This window comes from Coturnix japonica, chromosome 5 (genome assembly GCF_054131305.1).
Source record: "Coturnix japonica strain WE chromosome 5, WE-NBRP24, whole genome shotgun sequence".
In the NCBI taxonomy this organism is placed as follows: Eukaryota; Metazoa; Chordata; class Aves; order Galliformes; family Phasianidae; genus Coturnix; species Coturnix japonica.
Genome location: NC_140667.1, coordinates 49,499,622 through 49,522,942, shown reverse-complemented (window position 1 = coordinate 49,522,942; position 23,321 = coordinate 49,499,622). Strand labels below are relative to the sequence as shown.

Below are 23,321 nucleotides of genomic sequence, written 5' to 3'. Positions count from 1 at the left end.
TCCCCTCTCCCTCCACCAGCCACACACATATTTCAGCTACATGACTGCTATTGTGTTTGGAATCACCACTTTGCTCACACAGACAGAATGTTTTCCCAGGGAGATCAACACAAGAACATCACATGTCTGATTTTTTCCTTTCTTTTCTCCAGAAGGTAGCACTGAGCCAACCAAGGAGGAGAGCAGCCATCTCCATGAGCCCTCCTGTCCAGCCTGTGCCTGAAGCCACAGGCTCTTAGTACAGTGATGAGCAGTGGCTGCAGCGGATGCTTTGTCTGTGTGTGTTGGCAGCACAGCTGCTCCCGGAGCCATAAATCCTTTGCTGCGGTGGCTGAGTCACTCTCACGCCTTCCTTTTGCAGAGGTACAGAACACAGGAGATAAATAAACACCAGCAGCCCTGCCAAAAGGTTCCCACCTTCCTGGGGATCAGGTTAAATGCTGTTGGGTGGCAGGACTGTCTTTTCTATGTGTCTCCCCCCTTGTGACCAAGAGGGGCAAAAATCCTGTGGCCACAACCAGTCTCCACCCAAGCAGGATGGGACTGCATGGGCACAACAAGGGTTGCAACACTGAAATGATCCCACAGCACGCCTCTGCTATCTGGGTCTGATAACAGCCCCGAGCACTGTCCTTCCTCTCCCAGAGCTACTGTGCAATACGAAAGTGCTGGGGTTTTTGGAGAAGAAACATTGCATGCAAGTGGATTTCCCTAGGATAAGTAATTATAATGTTGTCCGCTGGTGCCTGTGGGGACAGCAATGCATTTCTTGGCAGCTCTCCTGTGTTGTTCAAGGCAGATTTCCTGCATAGATCCAGGCACTGGCAGGCAGCCGCAAGTGGGACGCAGATGAATGCGCCTGCTCAGGAAATGATAAAGGAACCGAGCGAATGCTTTTGTTTGTGAAGCAGCAGCATCTGGAGAGCCGTCAGATCCTCTTCCAGATGCGAAGCATGGAAATCACGAAGCTCCCAGCCTGTGCCACACATCAGGTGCTGGCATAGGGAGCAATAGACAAAGCTCCCAGCCCTGTCAGGAGGTCCTATCCCAGCCTGGATTTGGTGTCAGCCCAAATCAAATAGGAACTTTCACCACCATTTTGCTTTTTAGGATAGTTTTCATCCAAGTGCTTCTCTTGCCACCTGACAGGCAAAGGCTGAGTGTAAAATGCAAACACAGGAGAACAAAGCCATCTGCTTTCCCTGCCTGGTCACAGCAGAGTTATCACAGCTGCATGAAATCTGCACTCGCCAAGCCAGGGTGAGAGCAAGGGTATCTGCTGACACTCCAAAGGGTCTTAATGCACTGTCACCTCCTGAGTGGTCCCTTGGGCATCTCATTGATGGGGAATGGAGATGGTCAGGATTGTCAACACTTTGAATGAAGCCATTTCTATAAAAGTAAAAGGTTTTTTTTTTCCCTACAAAGCCAACCTTGGAAGATCAGAGGAATGATCTTGGCATGGATGAGAGAAAAGAGAGAGCAGGTGCCACAGAGGCTAACAGCATGGCAAGCACTACACATCCACCCAAAGCTGGCAAAGAAGATCTGCTAGCAAAAATAGACTGGGCAGATTTCAGCACCAGTAAAACACATGAGACCCCGAGGTTAAAAGGTTTTTCTCACGTGGGAGATGAGTTCACAGAAATGAGTCATAATGACCTTCACAAAGCAGGCATTCTCCAAGCAGCGAGCCCTGCAGCTCTGGCACTGAACAAAAAGAGGCACCCACCAGACAAAGCACTTTTCCAGCCATGTTAGACTCCAGTTAATGGAGAAGCATTGGATCTGACCACTGTCAGAGTAGAGGTCTTTCTGCGCTGGTATTTTCTCTTCAACTGGGAAGAGACTGGGATATAGATATAGAGAAAACTGACAGGATTTAGATGACCACAGACATTTCTCCAAGCTCACAGCACATCTTCACAACCCAAGGAAAATAACAGTGAAAAATGTCTCCATGTAGAAGGGAAGAAATTTCTGTCATTGATTTTCTGGGTCTGGTGCACCTGAGACGGAAGGAGAAAAATGAGTCGTACTCCTAAGTGAATGAGTGTGCAAATAAAATCTTATAAAAATTAAAGGTTTGGCATGTTTGGGGTTGATAGATGTTACTCAGAACCATTCAGATACATTTTAAAGAACCTTGCAAAGCTTTTGTTCCTGGAACACAAGCAAGGAGAGTCCTGGATAAAGCTCTGTTACATCTGATTATACCAAAAAGAGGGCTTAAAGTGAACACATTTTATGAGGAATATCTGTACTGTCTGTACTGCTCTTTTGTGTTACTACAGCTTGATGATGGTCCAGAGGAAGGGATGGAGCAGGAAGGAGGAAATTGAACAGGGTTTTTTGTTTGTTTGTTTGTTTGTTTTCCCCAGATATAATACTTTAATATTTTGTATCTATTTTTTCCATGAACAATAAGCTTTGCATGCCTGGAAGCACTGTAGGAACAGTTCTGGGCAACTTCTAAACTTGCTTCTGAATTCCCTGTTCTGTTCTTGCAATATTGCTTAAAACAGCAATACTACAGGATGACAGAAATGAATGACACTCATTTGGCTCCAGAGAACTTTGTTGCTTTACTTTCACATGGTGTTTGTGCCAATAAAAGTTTGTACATCAGAGATCAAAGCAGCTCCCTAAGCAGATTTTTACCCTGGGGAAGCAGATATCTGGATGTTACCAGCAGAGAAGACTGTACAACTCAGCAGATCCAAAATCACAAATGTCAGGTGGGAAGAGTCACTGGAACTTGTCCATGACACATAGACTAAAACACCAAGGATAGAAAGTTAATTTAAAAAAATCCTAGAAAATGCACAGAGGCACAGATAGGATGAGTAAGACAACAGGTAATTCAGGAGAGGTTGCAGGAAGCCATCTCACAGCATCTCAAATAAAACTGAGCTGGCCAGACCATGAGTCTAAGCAAAACAGACCTAACAAATAAGAATAGAAGCACTTCAGGAGGCCACTGATGAGAGGAGGATGGAATGGGACTTGCTGGACCTTCTGCTGGGCATGGCAGCATTGACATGTTTCCCAGGACAACAGAGCTACCTGCTGGTCTAAGTAGATGTTGGTGAAATAAACTCAAATCAGCCATTTTCTGTATTTGCATGTGCAGTGACAGCCCCATCTGACCACTGAGCAGTCATTAAGAAGCAGCGCTAAGGAATGGAGGGTCGCATGCACCATGAAAGCAAGGAAGAAATGAAGGAGGAGAGAGGAATCAGAGCTTTAAGAAAAGGATATTTGGCTTCTAGAGTGCAAAAACAGGGAGGAATGTTGAAACAGAGGCTGTCAGACAGTTGTACAACTTGGGGAGTTACAATGCAGAGTGACAGTGACACCCGGTCCCATGGAAATGAAGGAACTTCTCCCGCTTAAGAAACATGCCATTGGAGAGCAGCTGGAGTGCTAGAGAAGTCACTGCAAGTCTCACACAGCCAGCCCCACTAAGAACAGATGCCACAGCCAACCAGCCTTCCTCCAGCTGTATATTTCAAAGGACTGACTGTGTTCCCTGTGTTTTCTCCACATCTTAGAGGATCAGGGAGGTATTCAGCCCCATTAACCTTTCAGTGGTATGAGAGCTGCCAAGAAAGAGGACAGCTGGAATTCCTTCCCCTGTACATACTATCACTGACCAGTGGCAAAGTCATTCAAGCACGTTTGTGTAGAGATGTGGTGAGGGCTGACCCAGCCAAAACTTGAAGGAATTGCTCAGGATACCTCCAGGATGTAGATTTCCAGCCCAAACTCTTTGCTAGTACTTTTATTTCTGGCAAAAGCGTAGTCTCATTGTGCAGCTGCCCGTCGATCAGCTGCAGGAGGGGATCAGGCAGATGAAGCCATCCTAGCTGGTCCATGCCCTGCTCTCACCCTCTCTTTGCATTCTTGTGATGGCCACCTGCCTTGAGCCATGCTGAGGGATGTGGTGCACTGGGTGAGATTATTAAATCATGCTAGGAGAGCCCTACCCATGACTTGAGCTAGGTCATGGATGTCCAAGCTTTTGGCTTGCCTGGACTGTGCTGAGTGAAGAGGAATTGTCTTGGGTTGCAAACACATTACTGTTCCGAAAGTAATACTTCCTATTTATTTCCATACAAACTATGGCAGATATAAAGAGCATAATTACCCTCTGCGATAGATCAAATTCTCAGCTACAAGACAACATTTTCCAACATAGTCACCACTGTTAGGTACACATTTTCACCAGCAATGAACAAGAGCCTACATGCTGTGCTCATAAAAGTCTGTACCAGTAGGGGTGACTCACTGTCACCAGTGCTGAAGAGCACCACCCATCAACTCACTGTGCTCACATCCAGTATTTCATCTCAATGAACGTTCAGCAATCATCAAGGGATGTCAATAGGTGCCATTTTTTTCCACACAGAGGAATTCAGTGACAGTTTTCCCAACCCACAGCCCATGGGGCACTTACTCTGGAGGCTGCTCTTCCCCTGGTACAACAATTCTGGGCACAAAATGTCAGGAGAAAGGTCTATTATTGTCCTTTTTTAATCTCTTCCTCCTCTGCAGCCCCTCAGGGGGAGTGCTGGCACATCGGAATTGTTTCTCCCATTCTCCTGTCATCTGTTGTGTTTCCATGACATGCTTGCCCCGAGGCCACCAGCCTCAGCTGCCAGACCCAAGGGCCTCTCCACGTGGCTGGATGTAATAAACTGTGGAGGGAAGACATTTTCAGAGCCTGAGACATTTGGGTTTTCCAAAGGAAAGTCAGACTGTCTGAAGGAGTTAACTCAGCAAGTATTGTACACAGCTGACACAATGGCCTCAAGAGACAGTGTTTATCAGACTTAGAGCTCATGTCTCGGGTTATTCTGAGATAAGGAAGATATGGATCCAAACCCTTGCAAAACAGAGAGGGAGCTGGACCCGGATCATCGACATTCCAGGAGAGCCTCCAAACACTAGAGTGCTATTCTAGAAGGAGGCAACACCCTAAACCACTACCCTGTGAGAAATCCAAACCTGTCAGCATGGATTACACATGCTTCAAGGGCACCAAACTTCCCTGGAGATCCAGCAGAGATCCAGGGGCTGAGGAGGCTCTGGAGTCCAGAAAGACTGAGCTTGCACAGCTGTGGGCAACAAAAACAAAGTGCATCCAGAGTGTATTGGTGCTCAGCATCAGACAACAGACAAGTAGAGAGTTGGGGTGTTAAGCAGCACAGTGCTGGATTAATTTCTGCACACATCATGCTACAAGCTCCAAAACTTCTTTTGAATCTAGCTCCCAACTATGGATCTCTTCCAGGTCCTGTCTTGCTGCTTCCTGGTCTGGATGGTGACATATTGTGACATTCCTTCTACTCCAAAGTTTCTGTGTTCTATGGGAATTCACATGCAAAAATCAAGCTAACAAAAAAAAAAAATGTATACTCCAAGAAATATTTTGGCTTTGTAGGTGAAGTTTCAAGGCTGAAATGAATAAATAAGGGTAATCTTCCAGCTGAGCATTGTGTGTTATGGGAGTGCACGTGCTTGCATATGCATTTTTACTGGAACTGTTGTCATCTTCACTAAATACTTTACTATATTAAAAAGCATAATTTGTAAAAGGTTGCCAACAGTAGAAATAATACATGATTTTTCAAGACTCTGCTGCACTACGAAAAATTAATATGTCAGATCCCACACCACTCTACTGCTCAGCTGGCTTTGTAAATACAGAGAAACCACATTCTATGCGTGCAAGAAAAAATCCCTGAGTCACCTCTCTATATTCTGATTCAACTCCCCCACACTTGATCAGTGACAAGCAGTGGGGCTTCGGATTACCTTTGCCATCCAAGGGTTTATGCCATCAGACACAGGTAGCAGAATATAAAGCTTATGAATATGACACTCTAACAAAGTATTTCTCAACTGCTACTACTGCTCCAATCTAAGTTGTGCCTTGATAAGCTATGCTGGGGTGGTGACTGTTCACTTCTTAAGCCCTCTGAGCTCCAGGTGGGTGAGAAGGACTCATACAAGTACAGTGGTTTTGATCTTGCCATCCTTTCCTACAGCAGAAGCTGCTATGTTCATAGGCACTGGCCCAGCATGGTGATAGCTGTTTCAGATGTGCAGGTGTATTTAACATAAACTTCAGTCCCATCTCTCAATCCTCTGCAGCTGCTCACATCCTCAATAGCAATCTGCAGTCCCACAAACAACTGGAGTGGAATTCCTCTCACCTGACTGAGAATAGGTCTCTACATCTAGTTTGGCACTGGGGCCCCTAGGATAGGCAAATGAGCCAAGGTACTACAGCCTTGGAGTAAAGACTGTGGGCTGCATGATCCATAAAGACACTGAAGTCAAGAGCAGTCTCTATGCACCAATATATGATTTGGTGACTGCAATGGGACACAAGGTACAGGCATTTATTCTGTAGACATCTGAAGTCACAGGAGTTGAACCCTATCCTCAGAAGTCCATGTATCCCAGTTCTGGTGGGAGTTAGCACTCCCATGCTCTTTGGAGCACTGAATTCCCAGCTAACTTGTTTTATGGGGGTTATGCCCATTACGGTGATGTGAGGGCTGGGTATGAGCTAACCTGGGTTCCAGAAGCAGTGCAGCTGTGTGTGCCTTCCTGGGAATGAAATGCCAGTCACAGAGGCATCACCTACCATCCAGCCATCCATCTCCAGCAGCAAGCTCTGAAGCTCCACCCTGACTCATCTTCTTTACCAGTACAGTTGCAGCAGTCAAAAACAAATCAAGGGAGACAGAAGAGGTGCATTCCCTGCCTTTAGCAGCAGTCCCCTATTGGCTTATGCTGGTTGATTCTGTGGAATCGTAAGGTTGTAAAGACCTCTAAGATAACTTACTCCGATCATCGACCCATTCCTACCACGTCCCTCAGTGCCACATGGCCATGATTCTTGAACACCTCCAGGGACAATGACTCCACCACGTCCCTGGGCAGCCTGTGCCAATGCATTGCCACTCTTTCTCAGAAGCAATTTTTCCTAATATCCCTAATATCCAATATTTTCTCCTTAACTCCAACTCATGTCAGAGAAATCGGTCCCAGTGATCTCAGTGGGCACTGGATCAGAGCTAGCATCCATTCTTGCACAACAGCTGTTTCTGGCTTCAGACTAGTTACATGCAGAACGGGCAGCACAAAAGCACAGAGGGGCTTAGGGATTTCTTTGCCCGATGTGCATTTGCATTAATGAGCATTTTAACAAGTATGATGTTCAGATCTTGATGTAATTTACATCTTGCACCTTCCCATTCTTGCTTGTAATTAGCTGACCATGAACTGAAGCTCATTCTCAGGCTGGGTTTCAAGCCCATTCCTTTGCTGGGAGACCAGGCATTAACTGTGAGATTTGTGTCTGGTAGCAGATGAGTGGGATTCCCTACTGCAGGCAGTGAAGGGCTTTGGATCAGGTCCTTCCCCACCTCCCAGGGTAGCGTGCTCAGCCCCATCCCCCAGAGGCTCCCTGGCTCTCTCCATCCCTGAGGCTGCTGTGCTCACTCTCAGTTTGCCCTCTCAACTGGAGCTCAGGGAGAGCAGCAGCCAATCGGGCAGCCCGGGTATCCTCCATCAGTCTCTCTGAGTGTCTTCAGGCTCTGCTTGGAACATCCACATCACTCCTTTTCTCTCTCTGCAATGACCTGAAGCTCTGGCTCTGCAAGCAGTGATCAGCCAGGCATAATGCAATGCAGAGCAGCCCGGAATAATCTGGTTGGCATCCGTGGATGTATTTTCACCGGGAGTCTAAGGAGTGTGCTAGCATTTAGTTTCAGTCTAGCTGCACTTCTCCTGCAGCACAGAGTCACAAAGTCTCCATCTCCTCCTCTGGATTGGGACTGATTCTGCACGGGGATCCTCTGCAAAGACAAAGTTTTCCTCTCTTGTTATTGCTGTACCTCCATAATCTACCAAGATGTGTGACTGCTTTCATCTAGTTCTTCCTAACTGGCCAGGATCTCCAGCCAGTGGTGGGCTTACATTTTCTATACTTTTCTGTATTCTGCTTCTGCTTTTCTGTGCTCTGCTAGCTGCGAATCAACCGCCGAGGCAAACCCTGCAGCTTCTAGGGTGTGGCTTTTTCTGATGCTGCATGAATCAGATAAGAAAAAATAGTGTTAAGAAAAGCCTCCTCTAAACTTTCCTCAGTGTCTGCGTTACGTTGAAGCTGAGCGTGAGGAAGCCTTTGACTCTGTATACAAATTAAATTCAATTGTGTATAAATTAACTGCATTCAGATTGCATGCCTGAATTCACATGCTTGCCCTTCATTTCTCATAGCGATTCGGAAGTGACTGGCAGGGTACAGTGCATGATACAATCTACCTGGCATTTACAGTAGCTAGAAGCTGCACTGCATAGTGTATGTTTGCAAATCCAACGTGTCCTGTGCTCTGTATTCAATCCGTTGGCTGAACAATACAGCGCTCTGGAAGAAGGGCTATTTTTCCTTGTGCTTCCCTGCTGCACAGCAGGAGGAAATTAGAAATTTAACCTCTTTTTTAAAGGGGAAAATATACAAATTTGAATATAAAATATTGCTGAAACAGAACAGTGATGATCTCAAGAATGAGTCAAACATGCAATGAAAAGCAGTTCTTAGCTGGCAGAAGCATATCAATAAATCACAAATCTGCTCTTTAGTTTATGCACGGATTAGTGTGTTTTAAAATAAGCAACTAGTAGTCTTAAGGTTGTAGCTACAAAAATGCCAAGAATCTGAACTTCCTACAGGATCTTTTGTTCCTAAAACAGACAAAATCTGTGTTTATCTACATTCTGTAATAAATTTCTTCACTATTTATTCTGGTTGTAACCTACAAAAAAAAATCTGTAAACATTTTGATAGATCAACAGTGGAGAGTATATATTTTTTTAACTACATCTGATTATTTCAGGTTTTCTTCTGTAAATAATTGAGGATTATATTTTCCACAGCAATGGAAAGTCAGAGATTGCTTGGTAGGCTCCCGGCAAAGCAGCATCTCATTGCTTGGATTGCCTTGTTGAAACCACGGGGCCAATTCAAAGAATAAGTCATTGCTCTCCTCCACCCATTGAAAAGATAAGTTCCAACCCTGTGCCGCTTACCAGGTGCTTGGATTAGGTAATTGAATTGGTGTAGAGAGATTATAGCAAATAATTTAGGGCTACACCCAGACAGTGATTCCATTTGATTTTCTCAAAATATACACAACGTAAGTTTTGGGGACACATTTTCTTTTGCAGATGTGACTTTTCAGCGGTATCATTTCCCTGTTGTTTCCCTGTCTGTGCAGATTTACCCATTTAGCAAACAAGCTTGTTTCGTGGCTTTTACTATATTCCATATCAGAGATGTGTTGTTGGGATTTCTAGGCGCTACCTAAGAGAAGCAGAAGCGTAAAGCTAGGAGGGTGCTGCACATTGCCACCCTGCAGGTTTTCCCCATCAATTAGCAAAAAGCTTTGAGTATTTGTTGCTCAGGAAGAAACATACTCCCATGGGTTGGATCTCTCCAGCACCAGTTTTCCAGCAGTACGAAAGAATGCTGCTGTGGGTCATGGGCAAGGCGAGCATCTTGGTGACCACTGAGAGTCATGTTGGGATGAGTGGCAGCAGGGATAGTTAGTTGCATGCAGAAGTTGTCAGGCATTTGTTTTCCAAACAGTTATTGCTGATGTTTCTTGCCAGCGGGTTATCATCCCGAGAGGTCAGGGTGGGGCAGGGAGACTCAGGTCTGTTTTTCTCAGACAGGTAGGCTGGCTGGCTGCCTGCAGCATGTGATGTGCTTGGGAAAGCCTGCCAAGTACCAGAGAGAGAAGGGCTGTTAGCATTGCGATCAGGCAGGTCCATCCGAGCAAGGGTGGGGAAAACCACACAGCGAATCCCACATCAAGAAGCGTATATTAATTCCCTTGTTTCCTCCACAGTGTGGAAGGAAAGCTTGTTAAAAATAGGCTCATTTCGTAAGTTGCTATCTCTGTTGGCTGTGTTCATCTGCCCTTGCATTAGGTGACTGTCATGATGATAGAGGTGAGAAACAGACAAACAAAACTTTGCCAGTTTTCCTTATTAGTCAGGCAAGCACAAGCCTGCACACAGGCCTGATATTTGGAGGATGCTGGGAGCATTTTGCAGCTGTCGATCAACACTAAGACAATGTTTTCCATGGATAATTTTTGAGTGAGAATAATAAAGAAGCAGGAAAATTGAATGTCTCCATCAGCAAACAGTGGCATTTGGCCAAATTTGAAAATGTAAAGGTCTTTATAGGACAAATATTTTGAACATTTATTCTTTAACTTCTCTGGGGCTTCAGCTAAATCCCCAGAAATTAATGGCAGCCGTTATAAGACTCAGCTCAGTGAGATGCTTGAGCAGGTTAGGATGATCTTTAACATTAATGATTCTATGATTCTATGATGGACTCCTGATGGTTTAGATGTTGTACTAAGGGACATGGTTTAGTGGGGAAATACTGGTGGTAGGTGAATTGTTGGACTGGAACATCTTGGAGATCTTTTCCAACCTTGGTGATTCTATGATTCTGTGACATTCCAAAAGCACCATCAGCTGAAACGTAGCCCTTCTTCTCTGCTACTGTCTGTAGCAGTCATGGCGAGGGCTGGGCATCCTCTTTGTTCTCAGAGCTGCTGAATATGGCCCAGAGATTTAGAAGATCTCAAAGAAAACACCCACTGAGCTGCATTTTTTTTTCATAGAAATATTTTCAGAAGATGTTTGTCTACGTGCTGCAGCAGCATTTCTTCCAGCCCCATGACAAGACAGATAAACAAAACCTGCAGGAGCCAGGCTCCCAGTGCAGGCAAGGAGCAACATCCCTGGCTCTTAGGAGAGGCTCTGACCTGACATGATATCATATTTCATTTTCTCTATTTTTAACTCCTTTCAGTAAGTGTAATGTTAAAATGACACAAGCTACTTCAGTTTCAATGCACACGTCTGGGAGTCTATACTCACTGTCTGTCCAAACATGCTTCCCAAATATACACTCCTTCTACCCATGGTGACACCAAAATAACTGTGATGCCAGCAGAGACTGAAAGGAAATCTGATTCACTTGGCTCTGGCAGAGCTCCCTGCCAGCACAGTGAATCAGGCTCAGTAAATTGCATACCTCTGGCTTCTTTCTGTTCCCCCTCCCTAGAGCCATCTCACGAGTTTTTATTTTTGGTTATTAAGTTCACACTTCTATTTCCAATGGGTGCGCACCAGCCATTTTGGTGACATACCCGTGCTAAGTGGAAAAGATACATCAGCATGACAGAGAACAAGGTTTTCTTTGTCCATCCGTGGGGCAATAAGCTGAACTGCTGTTCTCCATCTAACTGCAAGTAATAGGGATGGTATGTATCCAATAGAGGCACAGTACACTGTGTTTGCCACTGCTTCTGATTCATAAGAGGAGCAAACATACCCTAGAAGCAAACCAAAACCAAGTGAAAAATGTGATTTTTCTTAAACACCACATTTCAAATCTTTGAGGAAAAAACAAGGAAGAAGCAGTGGTGTTTTTTGCAGGACCCTGGTACTGAACAAGAGATGGAGGAATGTAAAGCCAAGGAGAGCCCTCACCGTCTTTTGCTGTTCACTCTGGTGAGGGCTGCCACTATCAGAGACAAAGGATACTCTCAATTCAACGCAAGGACTCACTGCCAAGATAAACGATGAAATAAATAGTCAGGCTGGGTTTCTCCACGCAGAGTAGTGGCTGCCAAAGAAGCCTTGGATCTTGTATCCACTTGTCCCCACCACTCTCCCAACTCCAGCACTGTCATCTCTGGTAGCCTGGATCCCTAGAATGCTTGGGGCTGCAGTGGCACATCCCCATGGATTTTTGGTTGACAGTGAGGTTGGTGAAGGACTATTGTCACCCAGCTCCAATGCAGAGTACACCTCTGAGGACAAGGTGGTGCTGAGGAGAGGCAGGGAAAGATGTAGCTGTCAGTATTGTTGCCAAAGAAAAGGCACCTAAAGCTGTTCCCACACACAAGGGAGCTTCCTCCACCCTGACCAGCCTATGCTGGATCCCATTCATTCTGGAAAATGAGTGCTACCAATCTATCAAACACTGAAGGAATAACCATCTCTCCAGGTTACAACTCTGTCTTTATGTCAGCATAGGCAAGTATATAATTCCACTTTGTTACAAGATACAGATGACTCTTAAAATGGCTCCAAGATCCTGATTTTTTCTAGTCTTAACCCTATGAACTTATTAAATAGTAGCATCTACACACCAAAACTTACTGGCATGACATCTTCATTCCATGTCAAAGTATCACTGGGGCCATCATGGTTGCATAAAAGCGTAGACTTTCATTCCTGTTTCTCCATTGGTTTGTTTCTCTATGAGCCTTGCCAGCCCATGTACCAGCACAAAGCCTTGCCGTATGGATAGCAGCCAGGTCTGAGGTTAGAGTGATTAGCCCTGGTGGTGCTTTCAGGGTTCTCTTTGGTATAATTGCACCATCAGATTTCTATCGGTGTGAGTTCCTCAGTCAGCGCAAGCAGGAAAAAAAAGATTGTGTCCATTTGATTAAATTATCCTGGGTGAAAAGCTAGTAAATTTATGCCGGTAAATACATTGTAAATCATAGCACACACACTATCTGCACTCAGTGCTGAATTGATAGAATACATAAAAGAGAAGGACAAAACTGCTTCATTTTTCCTTCACCAGCACAAAGCTTTCCATCTCACCTCTACATAGAATTTCAGTAAAGAAATGCGCAGGTGGGATGGACTGGTAGATTAGCTCACTGAGAATGCACCTATGCATATGAAAGAAAGGAAGGAACAGCCTTATATCCTTCACCATATTTGACAGAAGGCAGTTGCACTGCATAATCTGGGAAGTTTTCCAAACCCATTCTCTATGTTTTTTTAAAGTTCACAACATGCAGCATGAAGCAGCATACTTTCAGCTAATGCAGGATCACACTTTGCTCAGGAGAGGCCCTAAGAATGTGTGTAAATACAGAACTGATTCCCAGCTCCTTTGGTTTCAAGGGCTGGCCATACTGAAGCAGTGCTCACATTGTACTGGTTGCAGTATCAGTCTCACTCCCACTGAGACTCAGCAGGAAAGGGGTGAAACTCCCCCCAGAGTCCTTTGGGAATGCAAATCTTGATGCCACTCAATGGTAGAGGAAAGATGATAGACCCCCATGAAAGCCAGTGCTACTACGTGGGGTGGTTTGCCTCAGAAATTCACATCTGAGATCATAGTATAAAGTTGTCCTCTGCCACTATTTAATGTAAGTACAAGAAAGCATCCTTCCACTGACCCCAGATTCAATACATCTGAGCGATACAGGGGACTCTTCTATGTTACCCATTTTTCCAGTGGGATCAGTGTTCCGGCAGCACAGGGATGAGAGATGGGGACTCTCCTGCTGACTCATATCGCTGACTCTGAGTTTATACAATCAGTGGGGGATTTCACCACAAAGGCTGGACCCTTGATATGTGCCTTTGAGAATATTGCTGCCTTCTTAGTGCCTCACCCTGAAAATGAAAGCCCTCATCTTTACTGGTATCCTATATTTAATTAATGGCTGTAAAGCATTTGGAGATGGTTATAGTAGGGATGTTATGCAACTTAACTCGAAGTCTGATGATCAGTATCACCATTCCCAGGCTACAGTCTCTCTTTGATATTAGGAACAACAGCAAGAAACATGCTGATGATGGTGGCATTGGTTTTGGCTCCAGCTGATGGAATCCATAGTCCTCTCCTATCTTTCAATCCTGATTACACCAGCAGATTTACTCTAGATCCACACTAGTGTAACTGGAAGATGTAGTTGAGCCACAAAAAGCTTTTTGTATGTGGGATTTGAAGCAATTATTAGACAAATAAAAAGGACTAAAACAGAAGGCATGGAAAAAGAGGGATGAGGTAAGTCTCAGCAGCTAAGTGGGAAGGAACTAGAACCTAAGCTGTTCTAAAATATAGAACAATTGGTGATCTGGACCAAAGGTCAGTTTCTAAGCCTCCAGCAGCTGCTCACTGTATTAGAGAGAATGGCCAGGAATCCTAATGAGAAGAGAAAAGCAGGGCTGGGCTCCAGTCCCTACAAAGATGAGGAGGAGCAGGAGAAAATATGAGACTTGGAGTGCTGCATAGGTCCCTCATCACCAGAAAGGCAGCAGTAGCATTAAAGGGAGGAGGAAAAAAACATCCTAGAAAACCTTTGCCATGAAAAATCATGAAATTATCTGGGAGCAGCCTACAAACTGTCTCAGTGAAAAGTTAAATAACAAGACTTCTGTTCTTCTCTCCCTCCCTTTGTGTTCGCTGTTAAACCAGAGTGACCTTAGCAAAACAGCACAAAGAACAGCTGGGCTCCACCTAACTCAGTTTAAAGATAATTTACCTCCTTTTTACACTCGAATTCTGCCATGCTTTTCTCTTACGCTCTGATCTCTGCCCTGTCTCACAATGGGAGTGAAATGGAAAGGATAAGTGCTAACCTTCCCCTTTCATAAACAGGACATGATGGATGTGAGGGGACTTTGCCTGGCTGCTGCAACAAGCAAGAAGAGGAAAGCTGTCATTTGTGTGTCCCTATCCTGATTTCCAAAAGGGAAAATGTTGTAAAGTATAATCTGCACCTCACCCTCATCAGTCCTGTAGTTTGACTGAACTTTAGCAGAATATTTGCTGGGTTATGTAATTGAGACAGATTACAACAGCCTGCCACATCCTTGAAAACTGCAGTTTTAACCCCTGTTCAGACTGCATCCCAGTAGGTAAAGATCAACAAAACAAGTCATGGGAATATGAGACTAGTCCAGATCAGACAAAGCTCCAAATTACACCTCGAAGACCCATCTGGCAGCTCCAAATACCCGAGGACACTCTCCTTACTGATCTTGGCTGTGCTTAACCTTTCCATCTTCCTTCTCCCATCCAAACAGTCCCAGAGAGGTTCCCCCCATGCCCCAGCTGCCCCTTTCTCAGGCTCCCCACCTTTCCTCACTGCCAGAGACCCCTTGGAAGTGACTCCTTGGAACTGTCCCCTTGCAGACTGAGCCTGCAGCATCTTCCTTCCTTTGTGTCCTGCAGCTGCAACTGTTGTCCAGATATTACCTTCATTCAGAGAGCTCTGCAGGGACTAAGAGTGAAGATATGGCCACGTAGGTTGCAGGGCAGTGCAGAAACCAAGGCACCAGCCCTGATACGGTCATTAGCCCCAAACCACCTCATCTCTGCTGCTGTAATCCCTCCATCTGGATGAATCTGTCACACAGCACTGGGACAGGTGCAGTGGCACCTCTTTTTCCCAGCATAGCAATACCCACAGCCTACACTTTAAGATCTCCCTACATCTGACCAGCTCAGGTAGCACTTAAAAATGAGGGAAGCTCGAGAAGCTGAGCAATGGAGCTAATGAAACAAGTCAGGGAGACACAAAGAATGTTTCAAAGAGAAGAAAATCAACAAATGAAGCGCTGGCTGATGTTGAAAGGCAAGGCAGGCTGGTGGGAGCTCAGCACACGAAGGAGCTCACTCAGGAGGGCTGACACAAACATGGGCAAAGGGCGTTGGCTTTGGGCAGCGCTCACATGGAGCAGCACACATGATGCAAGGCGGGGTTCAGAGCTGCAACCGCCCCACCCCGGGTCTGTGAATGACCCAAGGCACCTCATTCATTACACAGGGACAGCTGCTGGACTGGGGACCGAGACAGAGCTGCCCACTGCTTCCAGGTAGGCTCTGATGTTCCCCTGCCAGGCCACCAGCCAGGTATCACAGGGGCTCTGGATCTGTCACACGTGCAGCTTCTTGCTTCTCTGGGCACGCTGCACATCCAGCGCTTCCACCTGTGTGCTACACCTCTCTCTTTTCTCCAGCTGCTGGGGCTTGAGGACTTAGCTGGGTGTGCTAAGGTGATAAGCTGGTTTAATTTTCCTCCTCCTGGCACTGCTCTCATGACGAGCATGAAAAAAGAGGATCCCCCCCATCCTGCTGGGGCAACCTACGTGCTGCTGTAGCATGTATGTTTGCTTTCTCTGCAAAATAGAGAGTGGCAAGGAGCTTCTTGAAACAGCTATGAATCATTGGACTTAACTGGCACCCACCCAGGGCCCCAGATGGGAGAAGGGGAGCTTTTCTAAGCCCTTCCCACATTCTTGTGCAAATAGGAGGGATGAATGATCACCATCCCTGATGCCAGACAGCTTTCTGGGCCAAATTCACACATGAGTCTAAGGAAGCCAAGGGGAACTGAAACTGGTGTAGCTCTCCCTTCCTTCCGCTCCTCACGATGACTGTATTTCATATGTTCAGATCCTTCTGGGACTGCTTAGACTGGCTTTGTGTAATTATTTTCATCCTTGGATTAAACAGGCCAAATATGTAATCTGGATCTCAGCTTGCTGAGATCTTAATTTACACCATATTTTCTCCCTTTGGCATATACGTTACACAGCAGCAGATTGAATTTAAGTAGTTCTTTTCCAGAATGAAAGCCTTTCTTTGCTTGAGGGTGTCAATTCTTTAGTAATTATTGCTGCTGTATCTTATATGGGTACTTTGAAGGACCACAGAGAAGTCCTAAACTTTTTAATCTGTTCATACTGGCTCTCGGTAAACACACACAGTCTGACACCCTCCAGTCTTAGAGCACACACAGCTCACTCAGCCTGCAGGTTATGGGAAAGTTGTGACTTGGTGCATAAGCCTGTAACTAAAGCCTTATCTCCGCCAGCTGTGCTCCATCCTTCTTTGCTTGCAATCACTGATGAGATGTGCAGAGGTGTACACATTCATGAGCGCACCTAAATCTGATGGATATCCCTCTTCTCAAATTAAAACACTGATTCAAGTCAAAGATAAAAGAATATGAAAGCTGTGGGATCCTGAGCGGAGGATTTGAAATCAGCTTTCATCTGCTGTGTCAGATGCTTGGGGCCTGTAGGTATAGGAGAAGGGACAGACTTTCAGTGAATTGTGCTTTGGAAAGTCCTGCAGTATCTCCTGTATTTACACATTATGAAATGTATAACATAGTCCACCTGCCAGAGGGTCAGGGTCAACAGGTGCAGTCAAAATTAACAATATTTTTGATGCGTAGCACCTTTCTTTGTATTGGCAAAGTGCCACCTAAAGGTTTAAAGCTCCCATAATAGAACATTATTTGCCGAGCAGCTTTTATGAGCAGCCAGAGATTTCCATGCTTTCTAGGGAAGTAACAATAGTTCTGGTATCTCCAGCTGTGGCTCCTCTGCACTACGGTCTGTCTTAATTGTTCTGTGATCACTTAGAGTCTAAAATTAGAATTCTGTACTTTGATTATTGCGAGATCTTACAGTCCAGTGTCTACACTTACTAATAATATATGTTCACAACCTTCTTCCAGGCTCTTCTCTCTAAATTTGTGTGCTAAACAATTGATGAAAATACAGTTGTGATGAGCAGAAACAGCATGAGGGGAAAACGTTAGCCACACACCTGATAGTTTCCCACTAGTCCCAGCTCTCCTAAACTTCTTTCCTCTTTGCTCCACACAATACATTCCACCTTCTCTGCACTGCTGGTGTCTCCTAAGGGCTCAGGAAGTTTCCATTATGTTCCTTATTCAGCCCAGGTGAAGATATGCTCTTCTTGGCCAAGGCTTGCCTAGGTCCAGCCTATAAGCCCATTTCCTCTAGACATACTGCAGGAATACCTACCATGGCTTTTGTCCATTCTCCTCTCTGGCCCTGCAACCTGCAGGTCCCAAGCAGGGGCTGACTTGTTAGCAGCACCTCCTGCCCCAGGAGATGGGAGCTCAGTACAAGGACACGTTCTGACCAGAAGCTGGTAATTTTTAATTAGGGGGAAGATAAAAAATAATAATAAAAAGCCCTCTGAATTAATATAGGTAGGTAAATAAATGTTGCAGCAGCAGCTGGGGAGGAAGAAGTGCTTCAGGCTGCTGTGTGTTTCATGTCGGTTTCATCAGGAGTGCCTACTCCAACACCACTCTCCTGTTCTGTTTAATTTCCATAAAATATTTGTTTCTTAACATTTAAGGTTGCTTGGCTATTAAGGCTGCAGGTAACTTCTGGCAGGATGATTTTCTCTTTTTTGCAGATCACTGGGTAATGACAGTGGGCCTCGTGCTGCCGATTTCCAAACTTGTTCTGGTTTGTAGGCACCCCAAGGGCTGTACTGCAGTGCAGCTCTGTTGTAACTTGTTTTTCTATTAAAAATGAAAAACTCCATCAGATTAAAAAAGTGTAAATGAAGAAAACGAACAATTAACGCTGTACCTAAACCTAATCCCTCTTCAAAGCTGTCTTTAAGGTCTCCCTTGCAGTTACCCAACACCTCTTCCAGCCATGCTCATGTTTCTCCATCACACTGCCCTTGGCCTTGCTCTCTCCAAGTTAACTGGAAAGTCAGTAGGTGCTATGGGGTGAAAATAAAATCTCAAAGCAGTTTCTGGCACCTCCTGCCTTCAGATCAGTGCAGGGAGTTAGATTTGCAGTTTTCTCTGAGATTTAGGCATACTGAGACCGTAAATAAAGCACTGTTGAAACCTGTTTGCAGTATCCACAGCTATATGCTGATTTTGCACTAGGCTCACACTCCTGTTTAGCAGTCATTTGGCTGCCCTGTCTCATCTCTTCCTGGATGGCATGACTCATGTTAGAAATTGCTTCATAAGTTTCTAATAACTTGATTACAGAGCGTATACATACGGTATCTTTTTGAAGGTCTCAGAGCTTGTGAGATACAGATGGATTTTCACAGAGACCACACATGGTATATAATAAAACAGAGTGGGCATTTGGAATGTCTCACTCCTATGTTCTTTTGCAGTTTTGAAGTTTCAGGTAGTTTTCTGAGGACTTTCCATTACCTCTGAGGGCTTCTGGTTTTCTGTAGCACCTGATCAGTTTGGAAATGGAGGTGGGAAAGTGTTCTTCACTTCTTTCTAAAAGATCTTTACAGCAGGAACGAAGCTTAAACTCCAGGAAAGTCAGTGTATTATCCAGATTAAAAATAACCATTTCATTTTGGGTGACAGTTTTGCATCCAGATGTAAACTATGTTTCATTTGCTTTTCCCTGCTGCTCAGCAGGGGGATGAGAGGAACTTCCCTCAGCAAGGAGGGAGGATGCTCAGGAATGAGAGTCTGCAGTCTCAGCACAGCCTGAGATGAAAGGAGGAGGGGACATAAGACAGGCAGAGTGAATCTGGGTCATCACTGTTGTTCTGTTGCTATTTGTACCTGCTGGACAAAACCTTCTCCACCCTCTCTTCTGGGAGTACTAAGTCCCACGAAGGCTCCTTGTGCTGTTTTCAGGGCTGAGAGGGGGGAGACAAATGTTACCATGAATGAGCTGAATTATTAGCCCCCAGTGCTGTACTTAACAGCACCACCGACCTACACCCAGTGAGGCCCATTTTCCACACTGCATGAATCACTTGCTCGTTTTTTTGTGCTTACTAGCTTCACATTTTAATTTTCCATTCCTCTGGCTTTCCTCATGTGGATGAATAATGGACCATTTATAATACATCAACAATATCAGAGCACACGCTTATAGCCTCAGTCAGTGTAATCCCTTCAGACACCTCGCAGAGCACCAATGTGCTTTCTCTGTCAGGACAGATAAACGTCCATCGTGCAGAGCCACCTCCTGCTCCCACTCAGCCAGTAGAAGGGGATGCCAGCCTGGCAGCCTGTCCCCTTTGCTACCCTAAATATCTCTCAGGAGCTGAGTCAGGAAGCAGAACCCATAATAATGGGTGATTCTCTGAACCAAGGGACAGCCATCAGCTGTGCTAACAATTACAGATGGAAATGGGCTTCAGGCAGCAGTTTATCATCAGGCAAGCTGTGCCCTTCTATTGCCGCAAATAAATGCCTGGGTAAACTTTCATTGAATGTGAATTAAGGCAATTCCATTGAACTCTATTGCTTGGCATTAGGGGCTGAGCCTGCTCCTCCTACGCTCACTGCAGTGGCTGTGGGGCTCTGTGCAGAGGCAGCCCTGAGAATTGAGCCCTGCTGCTTGCCCTGTGCTGGATGCAGGCTCATTCACCCTTATCTTGTGTGGATGCTACTTGAAGGATGGCACACTCCTCTCTGTGCATCCAAAGATCTTCATTAAGGACTAAGAGATGAAGCTTAAGCATAGAACTGGTACTAATCAGAGTTTTGCCTTTCTGTTTTCTTATCATACACTCTTCTCTGAATTTGTTCAATATTTGGAAAAGGCATATTTTCCTGAAACCAGGATTTTGAGTTTGGAAATCTATAGGGTGAGCCTATAGCTTAAACAAAACCCTCCACATTCAGGATACCACCAGCAGGAGGTGATGAAACGTGCTTATTAACATGAAATGGGAACAAAGCCACTGTCACATGCACTGGCTCCTGATCACCCCATGCACAAACCCAGGCCAGTGCTGCAGCTGCCTGTGGGACTTAGAGCCAGTGAGCAGAGAGCATTGCATGAGCAGATATACCAGAAAACAAGTACTCGTGAGCTAGCAGCTGACAGAAGAGCCCAGCTCACAGCTGGTGGCTCCCAGTTTGCTGTACTCCCACAGAAAGGCTCTGCTTCCAGCCCCCAGGCCATCTGGGGCTCTGCCATCTTCCTTTTCATCCCCTGTTCACTGAGTTTGCATCAGAAACTGAGGGCACTTCTGTTGAATAAACTCCACCATATATGTAATCTCTCCTCTTAAAACAGTGAGAATTATTTGCTCTCATTTTGGTGATTCCTATCTATGGACAAATGGAGCTGGAACCAGCATGGCCCCATGTTTTGTGCAAGACTGAACAGTAACTTTGCTTACCGTCATCACTATTACTAAATTAGGGTGAAATAATTATGGCGTGCAAAGGTTCATTTAGTCATTTGGGTCACCTGCAACTGAACTCGTAGGCAATAGTGCAGTGAGGGCAAAAGACTTTTGCAGCACGTTCGGAACATCAGGGCTGCTTTGTGTAGCGTGCAGCTCCAGGAGGAGGGTTCCTTTCAGATGGGACCTTTTCAATAGCTTCACAACAGCAAACATAGAGGGAAGCCCAGATCTACAAAGCACCGAGATGCAAAGATGTCAATGTCCTTCTGGGGCACTTGCAAGATGCTTCAGCTGAAAAAGCTGAGGTGCCAATGTCAGATAAATCTACAAGTTACCTGATCTTGTATTTCTCCAGCAGTTCTGGCTTTTTCCCCTACAAGGGAATTCTGTCACTGTGGTACATGGTTTATTTAAAACAAAGTCCTCCAACACTTGAATCTGTCCCATCACCTGACTTAACAGATACTTGACACTGACCAAGCAGCTCAGTTCATCAAGAAATGAATCCCACCACGCTGCTGATCTCCAACAGCAAACAGTGTCTCCAGTGTCACCCACTGAGTCCCTTCCCTGTGTTAGTCAACAACACTCACCAAGCCAGGGCACAGCAGCAGCAATGACCCTGGTTTTCCACAGAACACCCTCGTTGAGTCCCAGCAAGGGAGGGGCAAAACAGGGTGAACATTCACAGCCTGGAGGTGGACAGTTTGTGTGATAAAGAAGAAGGAAGCTGGGGCTGGGTTGTTCGCAGTTAAGATTTTCCTGCTCACCTGGGCTTCCAAGGGCCAGCTGATGTCCACAGATTTGCTCAGAAGAGTCACCTTTGTCATAAACCCTGACCATACAAGCCCCTACTCTATGGAGTGCCTGATAAAAAGGAAAGGAGCCAAGAGCACCATAGTGAAACAAACAATTTATGTTGTGTTTTTTGGTTTTTTTTATGACAATAACTGAAAACTTCCAGTGGGGGTCTGAACTATTGCATGAAATGTTTATACTATACTTTTATCAGCGTCTGTTCTTTATATAAGATCTGAAAACATCAGGGATACATCCTTGTAACTTCAAATTTGATAGAAAAAATGTGTCTTGCTAAAATACAACAAATGTCCCACAGAAATTTTTATGGTACTTTTCTGCTCAGAAATACCCAACTCAGTGTACTGTCACTCAAAAATACAGAACTTGTTAACGCTGTATTTACAGTTTGGCAGGTTTTAGGACATTTTTCCTTTATGGATGTCCAAACTGAACTAAAATAACCAATTTGAGCTGGTAATAAAAGGGCTTAAGGCAGCCTAATGACATCAGAAAAAAAACCAAAAAACACAAAAACAAATAATCTCTTTTAAATCATTCCTTTCTCAGATACTTGAGCATTGCTACCTGGAGCAATCGGGTTATTGGTGGGCAATAACACCCTTCTCTCTAGCTTGAAAACACACTTCTTCTCTTGTCAGCTGTTTGACACTGATTTTCACTTTTCAAGGGCATTCTTGGTTCTGCCTTCTGTCCAATACTGCAGGTTCTAAAATATTAAAATAATAAAGGTCCAGGGCCAGCCAGCTCTGAACTGTGGTTGAGAAGGGAATTAAACGCGGCAGAGAAAATGAAAAGAGCTAGTTGGAGAGAACACAGAATAAATATTAACTTTTAATTAAAGCCCTTTGCAACACGCAGTCTGGAGGCAGGTCTCCAATGAGAGAGGAGGAGGACATTGGCTTTTAGGTGGCCCGTAAGCCAGACTCTCCTCAACTCCGTATGCACTAATCCACAGCTGATGGGGGCAGGAAGGCAGCAAGTCCACAAGAACTATGGTTTTCTTCAGTTCCTTCACAGGCGCTGCTAATTACAGCAGTTTTCCCCCAGGTCTATGGCTGCATTGGCTTTGGGTCTGGCTGGCTCCTTTCTTCTGGTTCATTTTGTCTGTAGGTCAATGCCAGCACTGTCAGGGCTGGTGAAACTGCATTTAGAGGACAAAGGGAGATGGAGCACACGCCCCAGGACAAAGTAAAAGCAGCTTTCCAGAGTGAATTGGTTTCCTTTTTCTACTCCTTTTTCATCTTCTCCTATTCATGAAACGATTGCTCTTGGAATTGTCTAATGTTGTTTCATTTCTAAATAATGCTTTCTCTGTTGCTGGTAAAGTTTTTTATTTACACTTGCAGGTCAGCATTTTTAGCTTCCTTAATTTTTTTTCCTCCCCTCATCAGCAAGAATATTAACCACTAAATTGATAAGTGTATATTTAGGAATCCCAGAAGAAAACATTTGACTTTCTGAAAACGCACAGTTCTTCCCTGGGTTTGTTTTCCTTTAGCTGTGGTTTCTCTGCTCCTGATAGTGTGGAGTTGATGTGTGTTTTTCTTTACGGAGGAGAAACCTGTCATTACATGAAATACTAGCATTTCCAGCCTGCTGTCAGTGCAACACACAGTGTTAGAGCCCACCGAGAGCAGGTAGAGTGTAGAGCTTCTTTTGGGTAAAT

General features: G+C 45.0%; 1 protein-coding gene across 3 annotated transcripts in view; it reads left to right on the top strand.

Annotated features, from left to right (window-relative positions):
* Nucleotides 1-15,479: 15,479 nt before the first annotated feature.
* AHNAK2 (AHNAK nucleoprotein 2) overlaps nt 15,480-23,321 on the top strand; it is a 68,529-nt gene continuing 60,687 nt past the window's right edge. For 2 of the 3 annotated variants that reach the window (XM_085547793.1, XM_085547788.1), the window contains exon 1: nt 15,480-15,735. In XM_085547793.1, coding sequence (XP_085403919.1) covers nt 15,657-15,735 — 79 coding nt within the window. In that variant the 5' untranslated portion in view covers nt 15,480-15,656. The remainder of the gene's footprint in view (nt 15,736-23,321) is intronic. The other variant, XM_085547791.1, reaches the window with a different exon arrangement.